Source organism: Pagrus pagrus (genome assembly GCF_965226575.1).
Source record: "Pagrus pagrus genome assembly, chromosome: 12".
Classification (NCBI taxonomy): Eukaryota; Metazoa; Chordata; class Actinopteri; order Spariformes; family Sparidae; genus Pagrus; species Pagrus pagrus.
Window position 1 is genome coordinate 21,206,810 of NC_140196.1, and position 19,141 is coordinate 21,225,950.

Genomic DNA, 19,141 nt, shown 5'->3' on the forward strand with positions numbered 1-19,141 from the left:
AAAAAATAAATAAATAAATCATCTTATGCAGCAGTAATGCTCCAATGTGACAGATTATTGCTTGGAGAGTAATAGAACTGTCACTTGTAACATGTGACTAAATGACTTATTTTCCATATGAGCCTTTCATTTAGTGTTATAGAATACAACAACCCTCCACATCGATTATTATTTATAACCTAAAGTCATGTCATTCTAAAAGCAAAATGCAGATACTGGGAAATAATAATCATACCACGACTCAGCAGCTGTGATGTGATTGTTTATTGCAGCAACAAAAAATGTAAAGCTAAGCAAACATGTGTACAGTTTGAGAAAAAAATACATAGTTTTTTTTTTTTTTAACAATTTCCAAACACATTGGTTATCCACATTGTCAGAATTTCGAAACGACCAATTTTGCTGGTCATTTACTTCGTCTACGTCCAATCAGTAAAGACAGATTTTTGCGAGTTCTTGGCAAGATGCCAATATCAGAAAAGCGTCTTCCATCTCCGGCCTCATTATAGCTCAACAGATCGGTTCGATCGCTCATGCAAGGCTAAAATTCACTCCACTGAGGCGTAACATCAGGAGGTTTTTCGTAACAAAAATATTGAAAACAGGTGACCAGATTTTTTTAACAATTTTCATCTTGTGGTAACTTCTTCTACAGGGTATTGTAGCATTACATTACTTTTGAACCAGTAACTTCAGGTTCTAACAGATCAGAAACATTACAACTAAAAACAAGCCAAATATACATCTGAAACCTCTTTCAGCACTGTACTGCACATACAAACTCAGCTCTATGAAGCAGCCATGAAACAAAAAAAAGGCACAAGAAAATCTCTTTAAGAATGAATGAACACATCGAAATAGAAAGCAGAATGTACTTTCATTAAAACATTTTGCAGAGTGGTGGTCTTCACTGGAAATCCTGGACCACGCTGCTGTAACCAGTGGTCCCAAACATGTTTGTGACTTTTCTTTTTTCTTTAAAGCAAAAGACTGCCAACATCAGTTCCATATGAAGCCCAAAGAAAAGACAACACATTATCAGTGTTTGATTAAAATGACAAACAGCTCAAAAGAAACCCAGACCTGCAGCTTCTTCACCTCATTTCTCAGAGCTGATGTTAAAGCTCATCCCTATCGTTCAGATGTCTGCAGGCCTCAGAGGAAACTACAGAGGATATATCAGCATGGAAACGTCATAGAAGGGTCAAAAAGATGCAGACAACATGTGCATGGTGCAGCAATGTACTGTATATTTACACATTATGGGAAACACTGTTCCCGATAATAAAAACAACCACTCCTACAGTGAAATATGGAGGGCACTGCCTCCGATACGGACACACACTGGTAGGCAAAAACTACCTTCTTCTTGTTTCACATTATGGAAGACACTGCTCCCGATAATTGCTTCAGGACGAGGAGTGTGCATGGACCAAGGGACCGCTGCTGACACAGGTGTTCTGGGAACATTTTCCAAGGTGTGATATGTGAAATGGTCTTCGCTCAAAGACCAATCCAGTGTCAGTTAAGTAGAAAAAGAACGACTTCAGAGTTGTGTGGTTTGACTGATGTGTTCTGTGTTCAGCACCAGCCGTCGGTCCGTGTACACTTCTATAAGCAGATGCTGCTTTTGTCATTTCGACAGTATAACTGTCATAATTATGGAAGGCACTGCTCCCGATAATTATACATTTTTTTTATAAAAGGCAATAAAAAAACTATTTATAGTGAACCCTGCCACTGATAAATAAATAACACAATAAATAGACGTACGGTTTGTTTCAGTGCCACATGGTTGGAGACGTTCTCCCTCGGTTTTCGAAAGGCCAACAGAGATTTGCTCACATGTCAGGAAGTGGACGAGTCAGATCATTAACTTCTTCAGTTTTGTTTTGTATTTTTGTTGCGTGTAATTAGGACCTTTCTTATAAGATTAATGTAGCCCGAGTCATTTTCAGCAACTCCTGAATATCTGACAATGAGTTGAGCAGCTGATTTCAGCACAGTATAAAATTATAGCTACCAACGTAAACAGCTCAGGTTTGAACATTAGGCTCCAGCAGCAGCGGAAACACCACCAGTTCCAATTTGTAATAATTCTGGTACACAAATGCAAAGTCGTCAGCTTAACACCTCATATACTGGCCTTTTGTGATGTGTTAATCTGAGCTGGCGGACACAGCATTCTCTGTAATAATGACCTGATACTGTGCTGAAAAAGCATCACTTTCACTACATTCAACTCAGTCATAGGGTAATTAAGTAGTGCTGCCACATAGCATGGCTGTTTGAAGGTAGTCGTTTCTAGCACCAAGGTATTCAAGATGTGGTATGTACCACATGTTAAAACTATTCAATCAGTTCTCTTATCAAGTGGGAATAAAAGAGAATGACCTTTTAAACTTTCTTTTTGTTAAGGCAGAAGGTTTAAGTACATATTATCGTGAATGTTTGGCTTTATGGAGAATTTCTGAAAGAAAAGAGATGAGGGGACTTGATTGATTGAAGGTGATGACCGATGTTGGTATATGTTTAGAAACAGCTCCACTTTCATCATCTCCTCAAAAAAAAAAAAAAATAATTAAAAACTGCAACGGTGACTTCTGGTTAATCACCACAGCCTACTGGTTTTCATACTGCCGGTTGTGATAAGAGGGCCAAATCATGAACATGGGAGAAGGGGGAAAATTACTATTTAGTTTTCCTTTAAAGACAAAGACCAGATGTCCCCTGCTAGTGAGTTGGCACAGCCCTGAATGGTCCAGGTGGCCAGGGCGAACTGGTTGCGGAACAGGTTGGCATCTCCCTCAGAGTTGACGGCTCGGAGGGCGTCGAGGTGGCTGGACAGAGCCTTGAGAGTGTGAGGGCCCGAGCCCAGCAGGATGTGGCGGAAAGGACTCTCTTTGGGGGACACGTAGGGAGACAGGAAGTTCCTTTCCACCTAAAGAAACAAGATGATGATGGAAAGAAGTAAATTTGCTATCTGTTTTGCTTTGATGATTCAGATAAAGTGAGTTTTTTCTTAAACTAACTCTGGTTTAAAAAAAGTGAGATATTTAAAGGTGCCCTTTGGAACTTAATAAAGTGCAACCTGCTGTTAATTTACAAAGCCAGAAAGGCTACTTCAAGTGCATTCTGATGAGACTAAACACATCTGTTGAGATGTCCATCTTTATCTCTGGCTAAGTCACACACTGACAAACTTACCTCTCTTATAAATTATGTAATGTTTCATTTTTGAAACATTAGACATAGAAGGAGAACCACAGGAAGTGTGTGGTTTCCTTCCTGCACAGTGAGCTGTGGTTATCTGTATATGACTAATCTGCTCTCATCTTCAAGAATTCTATGAATTGTGATGTGAGACGCAAAACAAGATGAGAATTAGGCTGATGATGTTTTAATTGGTGAACCGAATATACTTGGTTCACCAATTAGCACTTGGAGATGAGAGAAGCTTCAAGGCTCTGGATAGAAAAGCATGGACGTGACATTTTGTAACTTGTTCATTGAACTTTTGTGTCGTATTAATCTTAGCAGATTTTTGTAAAAGCTTAAATAAAAACTGAAATTTTATTTAGTGCATTCCAACCAAAATCCTGACTTGCTCTTCTCTGAAATCGTCAGACCAAACTCCTTAAATGTAAAAGGGCATCATTCACAGAGATTGGCTGACAGAAGTAAATTATTTGTTTTTAAAACTCGACCCCCTCATTCTGTTATTCACATAGAGGCATGACTGTAAGATGCTTTCAAATTAATTCTTTCATTCATTAAGGCTGTTAACTTTGAAAATGAAAAGGATGTGGATCATTTTATTTTAATCTCCAGCTGCGTTTCATATTGTATTTCAATGGATAGAGAACACCTGTTTGGCACACAGTATGCTAGAGTGAGCAATGGAAAATAAGAATCAAGAATCATTTCGAAATGAGAATCAACTGTGGATCAAAGCCAACACCCAATAATTGCATTGAATCTTGAGATTGCTAAAGATTCATACCACTACAATTCTGGGATACTTAGAGTTCAACTGGAGTGCAGAACCACAGAATGTGCATCAATAAATCATCTCAAAAATGTGCAAAGTTGAGGCGGACTTACCGTCATGATGCGGTCATTAATGATGCGGCACATCTCGATGTCTTCCAGGTTGCTGTTCTTGACGTCTTCTGCCAGCTGCCGAGCAGCGCGGCCGTACTCACCGGTGGCCGAGAACAACCACTGCATAGTCAGGTCACTGGGAAGCAGCTGGGGCTGCATCTGGAAGCAAAAATAGAATCCACAGAGGTCAATAAGTGTTCTGAATAAACAACTCTTCTCAGAACATCTGGGTTACAAACTCAAAGCAGAAATTAGACAAAAACATGGACAAATCTATTGAACACAGGTAAGCTGTACACTTCATGAACATGCAGGTTCCGAGGAAACAAACCTAACACTGCCACAGTCAATCCGAATCAGCGCGAAAAACACTGGAAACTCACCCTCTTCACGTCCTTCACTCTCCTGTTGATGTGGTACACCTGGGTACGGATCCTGTCGTTGTACTTCGTCAGGTTCATCAACAGTACGTGATCGTGGACCAGCCTCAGTGCTATGTGACCTGCGAACTGGGATGCTACTTCAGCCAGTCGCGCAACATTACTGGACGTGGCAAAGTTTAGCTTCTCCCGCGTGTCCAACATTGTGCCAAAGTACGAGTACTCCTGAGAAGGAAAACCGAGGTGTGTTACAGAGAGGAAGGATGGTCCCAGGATGAAACGAGCTTTAATGGCTCAATGTACATCGTTGTCCTGGGTTATGAATACTGGCTCGAATAAAGATTTATGTTATTGAAAATACAACGAGATTACTTACTGAAATACCAGGGGTGAACCTAAAGGAGACTGAGGGGATGCCAGAGAAGGCGAGGAAAGGATACGCAGCGTTATCCATCTTCAGATCCTCCAACCTGGAAAACAAACGCATAAAAGATGGAGCTTTAGCTGCGTTTTCCTCACCGGAGGTAAATATTTGGGAAGACAAGATTAGGTTGTGAGCTTTCGCCAAACATGAAAGTAACAGCTATCCTATAGATTCCAGCTGTGGCTGTGATACTGGGGAGAAAAGCTTGGTTGTCATGGTGACGTATACACACAGACTAGACACAACAGCCCGGTCAGACTTACATAGTTGATTCCCAGTCGTTCTTTCCAAACTGATCAGAGAGAGAGAGAGCTTTGTTGAGGGTCCTCACCTAAGGAGAAGACAATTGTATATGTACGTTACACTGTAACTTTCACAAACATGCCTTTTCTAGCATTTTACTTATGACAACACTGCAGGTTTGTATTAAATGTGCTTTAAAGTCTGACTGACTGAGTCCCCCAGCTGTGGATTTACCTTCTTCAGAGCGCCCTCGATCAGGCTATGCATCATCGGACTGGCTGCGACTTTAAATCCACTTTGACCTGCAAAAGAAGATTTCTATTGAGTTATTATGAAAATCACATAATGCCATATTAAGGCATTAGTTGTTATGCTAACATGCCGTCCGTTTACAGAAGCATGTCACCAACATTTTAGCTAACATGATGCCTAGGATTATAAAGACTGGAGAAACTTTATGGCAGTACGCAGGTGATGGTGTATGTGTGTGTAAAATAAAATATAGTAGGTTTACAAAAAGAAAGAACACAAAGCGGATTGACTTGCGTAACTATCTGACTATTAAGAATTAAAAGTTCATTGCTCTTTGACATGATGTGCTGGCATTGTTATGCTATCATATTATCATTACATCAGTGTCATAAAATGTTCTTAAAATGCGATATGTTGTCCAAGAAAAAGTAGTGACAGGCCTAGTAGACATAAAAATATTAAATATTTAAGAGCCTGATTTAGAGTTTTGCATGAAACCTGAAGTAAATACCTCCAACAACTCCATCCAGGTCGATGTAGGAGAAGGCCTTCATGTTCAGAGAAGTAAGATAACCCTGGATAAACAAAAAGGTACATTAACAAAATTAAGGAAGAGTGCTGAAACCAAAGTTTTCCTATCTGGGTTTTTCTTAAACAGCAGCGTGTAAACAGAGCATAAACTTCATTGTGCTACTCTCACCTCCAGCCACTCGGTGGCGCCAACACTCCCATATTCTCCAGCGCTCCAGCTGGCAAACACAATGCTTCTCCTTGGTTTGAATCCATCTGACAAGGGGATGACAAATGCATTTTAACAAAAAAGAGCAGTGCCCTCACTAAATAGAGAAGACTGAGCATACCCTGTTACCACAACCTTTTGCGTCCAATGACTATATAATGACTTCATTATTACTTTTGTCAATTTGTATTTAAAACTAATCATCAGCTGCCACCTTAGACTCACCGTTCTTCACCATGTCAGAGATAGACCGGGCCAGCTCGACAAGGATGCTGGTGCCGACAGTGGACGAAGCAAAACCTGGACCCCAAGCATCCCTCTGGGCACCGATGACCACATATCGATCTAAAATAAAACGAGAAAGCCATTCACTCATATTCTTTTCACCACGAGTTGCTCGCAGTGTCTCTTGTGTAACAAACATTTTGTTGTACCTGCATCCACAAAGCCTTTAATGACCCCAAAGACATTATGTATCTCCTTCTCAGCGAGAACGTTGTTGACTTCCAAAGTTATAAGATCGTTCTCGTCTCCCAGTCTGTTGATTCCTTCCCAACCTTCTGGGATATTCTGACCCCCCAGCTCCCTGTGGGATGCAGACAATACACATCAACACTATGTGAGCTACTACAAAGCCAACTGTAGACAATCGCAGTGCAAGAGGAAGATTTGAAAGTGACAGAAAAGGCCATTAGTTTGTCATAATCTGCAGTGTTTCAGTTGATCTGCAGCGTCTGTGAGCCTTACCTCAGCATGTTGGCACCCATGGCTGCTGTGATGGTCTGAGCCAAGATTTTTGGCAGGCCTGAAGACTTGACAGGTGGAAACTGGGTGTGGTTGAAGGAGGGGAAGCCTGGGGTGTAGGGATCCCCTGAACCCATGTGGACCTATGGGAAACAAACGGGAGGGTAAGATTCAAAGATGAAGTTTTACAACATTTGCAGAAGAGCGTTGATTCAACGGTGACATTTGGAATGTGTTTGTGTTCCTGTGCATTTCCTCCCTGCAGCCTCACCCTCAAGCTCAGTTTAAAGTCTAAGTTAGTAGCATATATGCTGAACACATTTTCTTACTCATAAAACACTTGCAAAGTTTTTTTTCTTTTATGAAGACCTGCATTGTTTAACCCCATGTTTTCAACAGCTAGCAGTCTTCCTCTTGCCTAATTTTCGCTGTCGCACTGCTAGATTCCTGGGCACACATTACCACCACCGCAGACAGAAAAACGTTTAACTATCTGCAGGAATTTGTTTGTCCTATGCAGGCTTAACAAGAACAAAACGAACCAAACAGGGAACTACTCAACAATAAATTCCTCCATGGTACCAACAACTTCCTCCAAGGTACCTTTAAAGTTGTTTGATGTATTTAAAAAAAGTGCAATATGAAGAAGTTTAAAACATTCAAAAACATACAACAGAATCATCAACAGAATGTGAAGACACAACAGTTTATACATTATGTCAAAGCTCCTGTGCAAGGAGTGTAAACACCAACACTCCACTGGAACTTCAGCTAGCTGCACTGCTAACTAAGCAACAGTTATACAGTTAGCAGTTATTCTGGTGATATGCTGAACCTATTTGTTGGCAGTATGAATTCAACAGGTAGTCAATTCTTACATACTGCTTTAATAATAGGGGTGAGCAAGTACTCGTCTGAAACAAATATCAGGTACATATAATGTACTAAGGACTGTAAGGATGTATTGAGGGTTCTCACAGCCTGAGGAAAGAAAGCTGCCCTGTAGTCTGGAGGTACAGTGCAGCACTGAAACAAAGTTTACTGTGTTTTGTCATAGTTACCTTTGTCTTAAGGGGAACAAAGATGGCAGTTTTGGCTGTTTCTGGAATAGTATCATAATTAATAAATATAGCAACTTCCGATCAAACCATATCAATTTCAGGCTTAAATTAACACCTTCCAGTTAGCCCCACCCATTTTTGGTTGAAGCCCATTGTGGATTAAGATAATTTTGTTGGTTGAACAGCTCATCAGTACACTGCACAAACTAAATGTCGACCTAGTGTTCCAGCATTATGCCTCTAAACAGTCCACACTCACATGTCCATAAAGCTCAGTGTTGCTTTCAAAAGTGTAATCAGAGGGGTCTGGGTAGATCAACACAGCAGCAGCATTCATTTTGGCAGCATTGGCTACCTGTAAGAGAAAAGCAAAAAGAAAAAAAAAAGAGTCAGGGAAATCACTTCTCAATTACTGTTAATAACAAAAGAATTTGTAAGAAGTCACATACTTGAAGAAATGCAACAGTAATATTCAGTTTATGCTGGGATCCTTACTGAAACTACCCACCTTCTCAGCAAAGCTGATTCTACCAGCTCTGACCAGCAGGACCCTGCCAGTCAGGTTGATACTCTTGTCCCGCAGCAGTCTCAAGTCATTTTCCTCCCCGTAGTATGCGTACAAGACAGTACCATTCACTTTTCCAGTTGCACTGTAGGACAGGAATCCTGTAGGACGCTGCTCATTCCCCTTGAAAACGAATGTGTTGTAGCCAGAAGCCGGGGGGTCCTGAACCTTCACAAAATGCTCATCACTCCAGGTGTCCATGCCGTACGTTTTAAACTTATTGATCACTTTGTTAGCCAGAGCTTTATCACCTGGTGAACCAGCTCGGTGCTCGGCCATGGCAAAATCACTATGGTAGGGGGGAAATAAAAGGGAGGCAAGAAACAGGAGAAATTGACTCACTTTTGTAATAAAAATAAAACACACTTGAATATTTTCCAAGACTTGTCATTTTGGAAAGAAATGCCTTACTGCAGCTTCTGTTTGGGGTTAAAACTGACCTGAACACAGATTCAAATTGAGAGGGAGAGAGTTTTCCAGCGAAGAGCTTCTTCACATCGTCCCAGTCCATGATGGGGGCAGCGCCTGTCTCGTGGACAACAGGTCCTTGAATAGTGCTCACGGAGGCTGCACAGTTTGGAGCCAAATCCTTCTTGCGATGAACCAGGAAGCCAATCAAGTACCCTGAAATTAGCAGTGGTTTTTAAATGAGGAATAACCAGAGGCATAGAGGAACAATTGCACTGACAGAGAGGTAGAGGGGACACAACCAAGGACTAAAAGGCATCAAGTTACAGCCTGAAACACACAATCAGCATTTTGAAATGCTATACCATCAAGTGACAAAGACTGTGCCGTACAGTATGCATACCTGACAGCACCCGAGATACTTCTACTATGCATGGCTACTAGATTATAATTACAGTGCCTAGAACCAAGAGTGTGTGCACACGCACGCACGCACAGTGTCGGAAAACCCCACAATCTACGCCATCGGACCCTCGGATAAAAGTGGAACTATAATTCTGGTCATGAAAAAATAAATAAAAAAGGGAAAATGATTCTATAAAAAGGAAGAGGTGGTGACAATTAACCACATGAGCCTTTAAGATAATTTCATAAGAAACACAAGGTTTCTTTCATGGCTAGTGGAAAGTTTTACAGAATTCAGTTTCTCTTTTTCAGAAGCTGTTACAAATGTTTCAGTTTTATCTTGGTTGATCTGTTACTTATCTAAAATACATCTAAGGTACGTGGGGAAAGACATACTAATAAAAAGCCCACAAATACAGATCAAGAAGTAGTGGTCCTAAGATTGATCCCTTTGTATTAAGTCTGCGTGATGCAGACTTAATACAAAGCCAGCTTTTCCATTCAACGACCCCCTCTTACCGATGATGAAGATTAGGAGGGTGGCGGCTGCCATGAAGCAGAGATTCTTGGGGGTGCGTCCGAGCTTCTGAGCCACGTAGGGTTTACGGTTGGAGTTGTGATTGAGGTGGTCACCCACGCCATTTCCTCCAACCTCCTCATCCATGTCGGATGACAGCTTCATCTCCACCTGGCTGTTATCGCCTTCCATGTTCTGGGTCAGGTTGAAACGAGTGTAGGAGTGTGGCTCCCCATTAAACTGTATTGACAGAACAATGCAGAAAAAGAAAAGGATCATTTTTTTAGTTAAGAACATCTATTTTTGGAACCTATTAAAGCAGGACAAAAAATGGAATCAATGGAATTTTTGTAAAGTTATGACTTGCTTGAGATTACACAGAATAAGGAATTGTGGATGTGAATGCATGAAAGTTCATTTTTAAATGCTTTACATTACAGTTTTTGTACCCCTTTTTATTAAGCCATACTTTAGAGATTACTACAGTTAATAAATCCTTTCTAATGCTTACTTGATCAGTAATAAAGACCACCTTTTAGGGCTAACGGGTTATGGAAACCCCCACTTCGTCTGCTTTATTCTTTTAACTCACACTTAAATTTATGTAGTTTATGTAATTTATGTTAAGTACCCCTGGTGGACCCCTGGACCACTTACCATCTTTAAAAGGCCTAAGAGCTTTGGGAAGACACCCCACAGAAAAGAAGTTTGTTGAAACTTTTAGGAACCAAAGTGATCAGTTTCGTTTCACTTCTATGATCAACTGTCCTTTCGAAACCCCCTCTCTGTCAGTGTTCAAACAAAGTAGCAAATGTAACTTATCCTAAATTAAATAAGTACACTAGTGTGATAAGACCATACAACTGGCAAAAGGACTACTGGTTCCAACAAAGCACACAATCTAGAAAGGCACAGCCTCATCATATGCCAATACAATCAAATTTCATATTAATAAATAATATGCATTAAAAAAGAATGTGAAAAAGTATATAAATCAAACAAACTTACAATAGTTGCTTTCTGAGATGTGCCTTTATCTTCGTTAAAGGTTAAGCACCGAGTGTATGATATGCAGCTTTGTCTTTGCACACTGCTTCAGTTTCATAAAACACTATAAGACCTTCTGGGTAAACACCAGATGATAGGTCAGCGAGAGAGGAAGTTAGTGAGCGAATGTGATTAAACTTAACATTAAAGTGTAATAACCTCTAGTGGCTAAAAATGCACACTGCATTCAGTGATTTAACAACAATAAGTTGTAGTCTCTTATTTCAACGTGATTAGAAAAATAACTGCACTAAAAATATTCTACTCAGGTTCTTCTGCCTAATAATCACTCAGCATGGTGTTGATGAAATTAAATGACAAGTAATAGGTATTTGTTTTCAACATGAGAAGAAAAACATTCAATTATGGAACACAGATAGTAATCATCACACTCTTTTCTGAAGTGGTAATGACAGGAGGATAATTCCTCACAGCAAAGCCTGCTATTTAAGGATTTAGGTTGCAATATTTAGTTACAATACTCACAATTTTGGATATCGTTGACCTTGCCTGGTCCATTGCTGCTTCACAGGAGTCTAAAAAGGGAAAAAAACAAGGACACATTAGGCCTAAAGATTGATGGTTGTCTTTTTCACCGTTTGTCATCATCCCATGAAGACAGAGTGGTTATAAATACAATACTTTTTCTTTTTATGAACCGCCACATTTCAAGTCCAATAAGTGATGAGTAGTTTATACTCAACAGACAAGCTTTTAGATGGATTATAACATATTTCAAGGTTTCATTTCTGAACAGTGTGTTACTGTTTCACTTCTGGGAATATTGGGGTGTCCACAGAACACGTCCCACCTCTTGTCAAAACATCCACGGGGTTTCCTCCGCTGCTAACTAGAAAGGCAGCACTGTTTCTGGGCACAAAAGACCAGTGTCCAGTACAGGTCAAAACAGACTCCATGCCTCCGTGTGAACTCCATTGCCAGAAGAATACAATTACAGAATAACTAGATTCCCACTAGCTTTGATGCAATAGGCGAGCCAAACAAAGCAAGTTTTTAATTTAACAGAGGAACAGGACCTGAAATGCAACTCTTCTGTATATTTTCTTGAATAATGAAAAGCACCACTAGTGGAATAAGAGCCATGCATGTGATCGTCCTCAGGGGAGAGGCCTTCTCAGTAAGGTGCTTTAGCTATGGAAGGTCAGATGGGTCAAGCATCTCTTGATGCATTTAACACAATAACCTTTTTGCTTTCATATCATGACGCTTTTCTGTACACTTCTGATACATCTTATCAAACATATCAAAAGAAGCATAATCTCCATTATAAATACACATTAATATATGAGGGAGACAGTGTGACAGTATAGGATTTCTGACCACTCAGTGAAATTTTTATTGATTCACTGATATTTGACACTTGGACACTGCAGTCATCTTATGGCCCTCTGCTGCTGTTTTTGAAAGCTGGCTATGGATTGCCTTTGTGTAACACCAGTGACAATTTCATGAATCCAACCGACTATATAGCCTGATTCACAATACTATTCAATGATTAACAAACATATACAATGCAATTATTATTTTTAACTTCATTCAGCTATGGTTTAGTAGTTGTCAGAGTTGTCAATTAATTGTTTCGATTGACTTATTGATAACCAATTGTGGCAGCTCTAGTTTTGACCAATCTGGCTTGCCATATATTCACTTAAAAAAGCTGAGCTCTTCTCCACTGCAAATGTAATTCTGGTCTGCAAAAACAACATTGCAACTATTCTACTCCAGTGTAATGTATTTCCCTGTGAGAAGTCACCCAACGAACAACAACTGCTAAATAAAAATAAGAGGCATCACTTCCTTTTTCACTATTAAAAGCACAATGGTTTTTTGTTCAAATTCGGCTCATACAAACGGGTGTTAAAAATAGAGGCAGTACAAAGGTACACCAGGTTTCTACAACAATAGACACTGAACAATGTACATGTAGAAAACACAATGGGGTTGGAGCAAGGCTGTCTTCTAGTTAACAGCCCATCACTACAGACAACAATAAGCCGTATAAACAGGTTAGAGAATTGTGCCGTTTTTCCTTGTCTCCATTTCTTTGTTCGCATGGAGCAACTCACTTTTTAAAAATACATTTTTAACTATAATGGCACTTCATAGAGGAGGGTTAAATACCTAGGGACAGGGAAGTGTCTTTCAGAACTGCTGTGGCATTACACTACATGTACTGTCTCGCCATTTCTCCTCAAGCAAGCTTCATTAAATACTTCAACGTAGGCCACCAAGTCTCCTGGGTTGTCCAGATCAAAGAATTTCTTCATAAATTGGCATGGATGGCAGGATACCTCCATCAAAGCAAATATATATGCGTTGGACAGGGTTATCAGTGCTTGCAGCACAACGACTTGCTAAGCTATTTCCAAACTCTCACGTGCAGTAATCATTTTCACTAATGTAAACCAAAGGAGACCTATGCTATCAAAGCCTTTGCACATTACTTTTGTAGGTAACCATATGACAGTGAAAGCATCTAATTAAAAGGTATATCCATGAAGAGCTAGCAGCACTTGACCCAGTTGCACCTTGAACCAAAGAACTTCTTAAGCCATAAGCAAAGCGAGTCTTAACTAAGCAGACAGGATGATTTGACTGAACGAGTCCCCATGACCTCTCCTACCCTGTCTGACCTTCAGAGAAGAATAAACAGACCAAAGCTTCTCAACAACCTCGTCTTATCAAGCACTGAGGTAATCCAACAGCTTCTAATCAAATTTCAAGTGAGAGGTATATGGCTTCAGGGGTTAAACCATTACCACACTGACTGAACTTTGGACTGAAAAACACACAGATCTGTTGACAATAGGTTTAATCCCAAACATGGTCAGTTTTAGCTCACTTTACTTTCCGCACCATCCGTTCAATATATTCTGTAACTGCCTGTTCAGTGTTTACAAAGTAATCAAACAGCAGTAACTGAAAATAAAAAGACAAAAAGACTTTGAGCTTGCCTGGAGTTGTGGTGTGTGCTGCGCTGCTAGACAACAGAGGAAAAACTCTTAATGACCCCTACAGGCTCAATTTACAAGCTTCACTGGAGGGAGATCCCAAACTGGACATTGCGTGAGGAGAGCTGTGGGCAAATGCCAGGGGGACAGAAACCAGCAGGCAGACAGGCCTGCCCTAATTTGCAGCTCCAAAGCATGGCCTTGCTTCACTCCAACAGCATGCGTCCAAGAGTGCATAGATAAAAAGCCTAGCCTTGTACTTCAAGTGCATTTGAATAAAGCACGAGGGTTCAGACATATTGGAAGCCAGCCATACATTAATTTAGCTCAAACACTTTGACTATTAGAGGCATTATGAAGCACAGCTAACTTTAGCACATGGCTTGGCCTTAGACAACCCAAGGACTTCATTGACTTTATAACCTGAAGGGCTGATACAACCCTCTAAAAACACAGTGCATTAGACCTACAGGTAATAAACTAAACTGTTCTTTAAAATGAGTCACCTCACGCTTTTCTTACTCATAGCCCATTTTGCAAACACAACCTGAAGACACTTGACAAATATGGATGTTAAAAAATTGAATTAGACCAGGCTTAGCTGCTTTGTAAAACTAATGCTCTCTAAAGGTGGGCAGAGATATGGCAATAATCTTACATACCAAACATACCGGGCCTTAATACTTTAAGCAGATTAGCTACTCTTTCAGTTAAGAGACCTATGGATTAGGGGTCGACCCATTGTAGGATCTGATATTCAGCATTTTTTCGATTATCTGAATGTGTGCTTTTTTATTTTTTTTATTTGCTTGCCAATAAAATCTAATTTAAAATGCACTTCTTTGGCTTTTATGCAGTATCACTGACCTATGATCTCACTCAATATCGCACCCACAAAACTATCAGGGTATCTTAAACTATTCAATCTCAACCTGGGGGTTGCACGTTAATTCTCAGGGATTACTAAATAGTTACCTTACATTTCCTTTACCAGTGATATCATTTGCCTCAGAATAGATTTTAGTGTGTTTGTGAGTCAAAGTGTGTATTAAGTGACAGAAATAGGAAACACTCAACAGGACTGGAAATACTCAAGTACAAGTATCTCAAAATTGTATTCAAGTACAGTACTTGAGTAAATTCATGTAGTTACATTCCAACAATGATTTGTCTTAATTTTGCTTTTAAGATTTTTGTTTTTCCTGCAAATGTACATCAGTCTTCTTGATTACTAATAATCGGAATAAACTCTGAAATGTATTGGTCGATCACTACTGTGGCTATTGAATACAAAAAAAAAACAGAACACAAATTAAGAACGCATACTTACATAACAAGCAGACAACTACAAATACTACTCTAACACCTCCACTAAAATATGATAGCATGTGCTATGTGTAGCATGCGTTGCAACCTTTGAGCCGGCTTGTGACAATGTCCTTGAAGGTTTCATATGCTTGTAGAGTTTGGGGTCTCTGTGCGCCAAAGCACGACTTGCATCTACATTGAATAATTTTTAGACACGTGTCTGCAAGAGATAGTAAGAGTGAACTTGAGACACGCCCTTCCGAGAACTGCACTCACAGGCATGACCTGTTAGTCATGCTAGATGAGGACAGAATAGCATGGTCCCCTGAGCTTCAACAAGACACTGTTGGGCGGAGGTCATCTGCACACCGAGCACATGAAGTCAAGGCCCAAAAAGTTAAATGTGTGGAACAGCCTGCCAGTTTCACCTGTTACCAGGTCATATTTTATCGCAAAGCACTATTCAAGATCATCCTCAAGGACTGCATGGTCCTGCAGATGGATTAAATATCACTGTCAGTGTGTGACGCGTGAATTCCTCTGATTCCCAGGTAAAATGTGGCAAAGGTAGCTTACTCACAGTGTTCTTAGTAACTGAGCTAATCCCTTTGAAAGAAAAGGAACTATTGCTTCATAAACAGGTTACAGGAGTTGTGGAAAGAGGTGCTGTTGTAACATTACAACAGCACTATTGTGAACTCAGTTGAGAAGTATTGGGAGAGGATGAAGACATTGGAGGTAAAAAGGCCCTTTCCTCATGCAATAACTGAATCAATCGCACGCATTCACTGAAGTAATCGGTCCAACAGGACAGGTGCGAACATGCACTTATTCTTCACATATTCTACTGTAAGCAGTAAAATGTGGCTATGTATTTTAAACATTAGAAAATTATTACTAGAAAGCAACCTTAAATACATCAGCCATAACAATACTAACATATTTTCAATCATTATGGTGCTCAAGACCTAGTCCAAGCTTCTAAAAGGGCTCTACAATCAGAAAATGATCAGGCTCCTAATTGTTGCGAAAGACAAACTGCCGGCTAATCTAGCAACGTAGAAGCACTTCAACTCATGAAAGAACAATTCATCATCACATTCCATAAAATGGTATGAAGTGATTTTACCGATTTCAAAAAAGTCTTCCTGTTCCAGTCAGAGCTTTGAAGGTGTTCCTGGAGTCAGTTACACATCTAAATACCATGCAATTAAGGGAAAATCCTGTCCAACTAGTGGCTGAACCTTAACTGGAAACATGCAGAGCGCATAAGGAAGTGAAGACATTAAGAAATAATGAAATTTTTTTTTTGGGAGCATAATATGCACCCTAGTTCAGATACCAAATGGATGAGATTATGTTAAATGATTCGAGAAACTGCAGATGCAGAGAGACAATCTCCAATTCATGGTATTCATAGATGTTGCTACAGATATTCTATGTTAAAAAATATTCTACGGAAAACCACCAAATCATTATCAATACATTGATACTTTGAAACCCACTAGACTGTGGTGCACTGCCCAAACATATGAAAGTTAATCATATATCTAATTAGCTCTTTACTTTAAATACATTCATCCACAACTACACTTGATATAGTTGAATTTAGACCTTGATCATTTTCTTTATCTAGGAATTTAAATTGAAATCTTCTTTGGCCACAATCCCCGGCTATCAGCAACATTACAAAATGAGAAACACTACAACAGAATTGGATCTAGTCTTAAAGATTTCTAGCAATCATACTCGAGGGAAAAGAGACTGAGAAAAAGAGGACAACGGTAGGGGGAGCAGGAGAGGAGAAGGGGAGAGGGGTCAGGGGTGCGTAGGAGTCATTGTTGCAGTGGCAAATCATGTGAGAGTCACACTGGGGGAAAAGCTCCAAGTAGCTCATGGGAAAAAATGAGGTGGAACAGTGAGAAAAGGCAAATCCCACTTTCTTTCATTTTTTTTTTTTAAGGTCTGCACAAGTATCCTGATAACAGCAGCACATTCTGTATTATAGACACGAGCAGCAACACAAGATGCAGTTCAAGTCTATGCAGAGGAGAAACAATGACCTCTTGTCAGCTATAATAAGACTTTTTCTTTTTACTATAACAGGTCCTGGTGGTCACTTTCGCCAGAGAGGATTATATCCTTATAGACAGGGGCCCACCAGGTGGCACCGTGGTGTGTGCATGTATTTATGGCAGAGGCTTATCAACATTAAATTCAAATTTCAATTCAAATAACTTACACTACTACAGACACTACTAAAACTGCAAGCAGATCTCAGATCATCCCATCACCCAACACTAAATAACACAAAATGCAATAACAGATGATGACTAATTGCTTTTCTCGGGAAAATAAAGAGCTCGCGAAGTTCACCTGCTGCTAGTCTGAACAGTGTGTTTAATGTTTCAGTTATGACTAACACCACACTGAACTGCCTTAGGGCCAACTCATCCATAACCATATCCAGTTCCTGTCCTGCCCATGTGTTAACATAACTGCCTTCAAATCGCCTTTTAGCACTTAAATGTAGAAAAGCAAGCTGGGTTCATTGAAAGCTGTCTAGACTGGAGGTTATAACCATAAATATAGTAGTAAAGATAACTTATCTATGCAGCAGCCCATTGCTGCCTGTCAAGGTCAGTAAACAGGGACAGTGTAATGTCTACCTAGTGACACGGTTACCCCTGGGCAGAAGGGTCACCCAAGGGAAGCTAGCTGTGTTTAACACCAGCACAGAGAGCACTCCACTCAGCCAAGATCAGGCAGGACAGGCTGGACGTGACTGCAGCCTGCACTCGTTATGGCGCCCTCGTTGGCAGCGTGACAGCGTACAAAGTGAATAGTGATTCCTATCACCTCATGAGGAAATGTGTAAAACAAGTGACAGGTGGCGTATCCGCCTCGGCTCCCGTATGCGTCGCTAAACGTGCTCGGGCAAGACAACGTTAGCAGTTCACCCATAACGGTAACCGAAGTTTAAGTTACACAAAAGCAGTGTATTCAATATAATACATTTGGCATTTATTAGCACACTCCCTCAGTCTCTATATCCGTCCACAGAGCACGCTTTGAAGTAGTCACTACAGTACAATAATCTTAAACGCCTCTCCGGCTCAGACTGAGCCATGCTGACTGTACTAGCCGTTTGGATAAAACGCTCACCTTTCTCTTCGACACGGCTCAAACCGACTCACTTCTTCAGTGACAGCCCTTGACACGAGGTACCTCTCCCTGCTGTTTCCTTGTTATCTGCTCTCGTTCAGCCGGGTGCCCTTGACCATGCTGCTTCTATCGGATTGGCTACGAGCCAGCGTAGACGACGTAGCTCAACGTCACTTCCCTTGCACCCTGGTCTCGCCTATTCGCGCCAAATGAAATCGAATCATCGCGAGATCATGTCTGTCCTAGTGGTTGTGGGCGAGGGCTACACGTGCCTTTTTGTGACTGAGCATAGGTGTCTGCATTCATTTAAATGAGAAGGTAAGCTATTGTAAGGACATTATACTTAGCTAAACTATAGCAGCAACGTTTTGATTAAAACTGCACTGCTCTGTATGTGAGATAAAACATACATCACAAAGGAATGAAATAAGGTCACTGTCAGTGGTGGAAAGTACCCGTGTGGGCTATCTTTTCTCTGGAAATGAGTCATAATTAACAGTTTACTTTCACAACTAACAGTTTACTTTGAACAACAATTTCAAGGTACTATTTACAAGAATCTCCATTTTATACAACTGAATACCTCTAGTGAACTACATTTCTTAGGAAAATATTGCACTTTGGACTGCACTACATTTATTTGACACCTTTATTTCAATGTGGCCATAGGAATAATTGTCTACCAGGCCTACACAAATATTATAGCTATACCAAGAGGGATACATTAAATCAATCACAAAGTAATAAATACTGAGATGGTAACACTTTATAAGCACCATCATGAATAGATGGTAATTGTAATGTTAA

The 19,141-nt window shown here is 40.2% G+C and overlaps 1 protein-coding gene across 1 annotated transcript; it reads right to left on the bottom strand.

Moving 5' to 3' along the window:
- Positions 1 to 249: 249 nt before the first annotated feature.
- LOC311266832 (transferrin receptor protein 1-like) lies at positions 250 to 18,480 on the bottom strand. Its single transcript, XM_084369423.1, has 17 exons — positions 18,335 to 18,480; positions 11,376 to 11,425; positions 9,845 to 10,082; positions 8,953 to 9,136; positions 8,456 to 8,801; positions 8,207 to 8,302; positions 6,890 to 7,029; positions 6,577 to 6,728; positions 6,368 to 6,487; positions 6,104 to 6,189; positions 5,915 to 5,978; positions 5,386 to 5,453; positions 5,172 to 5,239; positions 4,861 to 4,954; positions 4,488 to 4,709; positions 4,105 to 4,263; positions 250 to 2,941 (listed from the first exon to the last, which is right to left on the bottom strand). The coding sequence occupies exons 2-17, from the start codon at positions 11,406 to 11,408 to the stop codon at positions 2,696 to 2,698; spliced, it is 2,316 nt and encodes a 771-aa protein (XP_084225549.1). The 5' UTR covers positions 11,409 to 11,425; positions 18,335 to 18,480; the 3' UTR covers positions 250 to 2,695.
- Between the last annotated feature and the right edge of the window lie 661 nt (positions 18,481 to 19,141).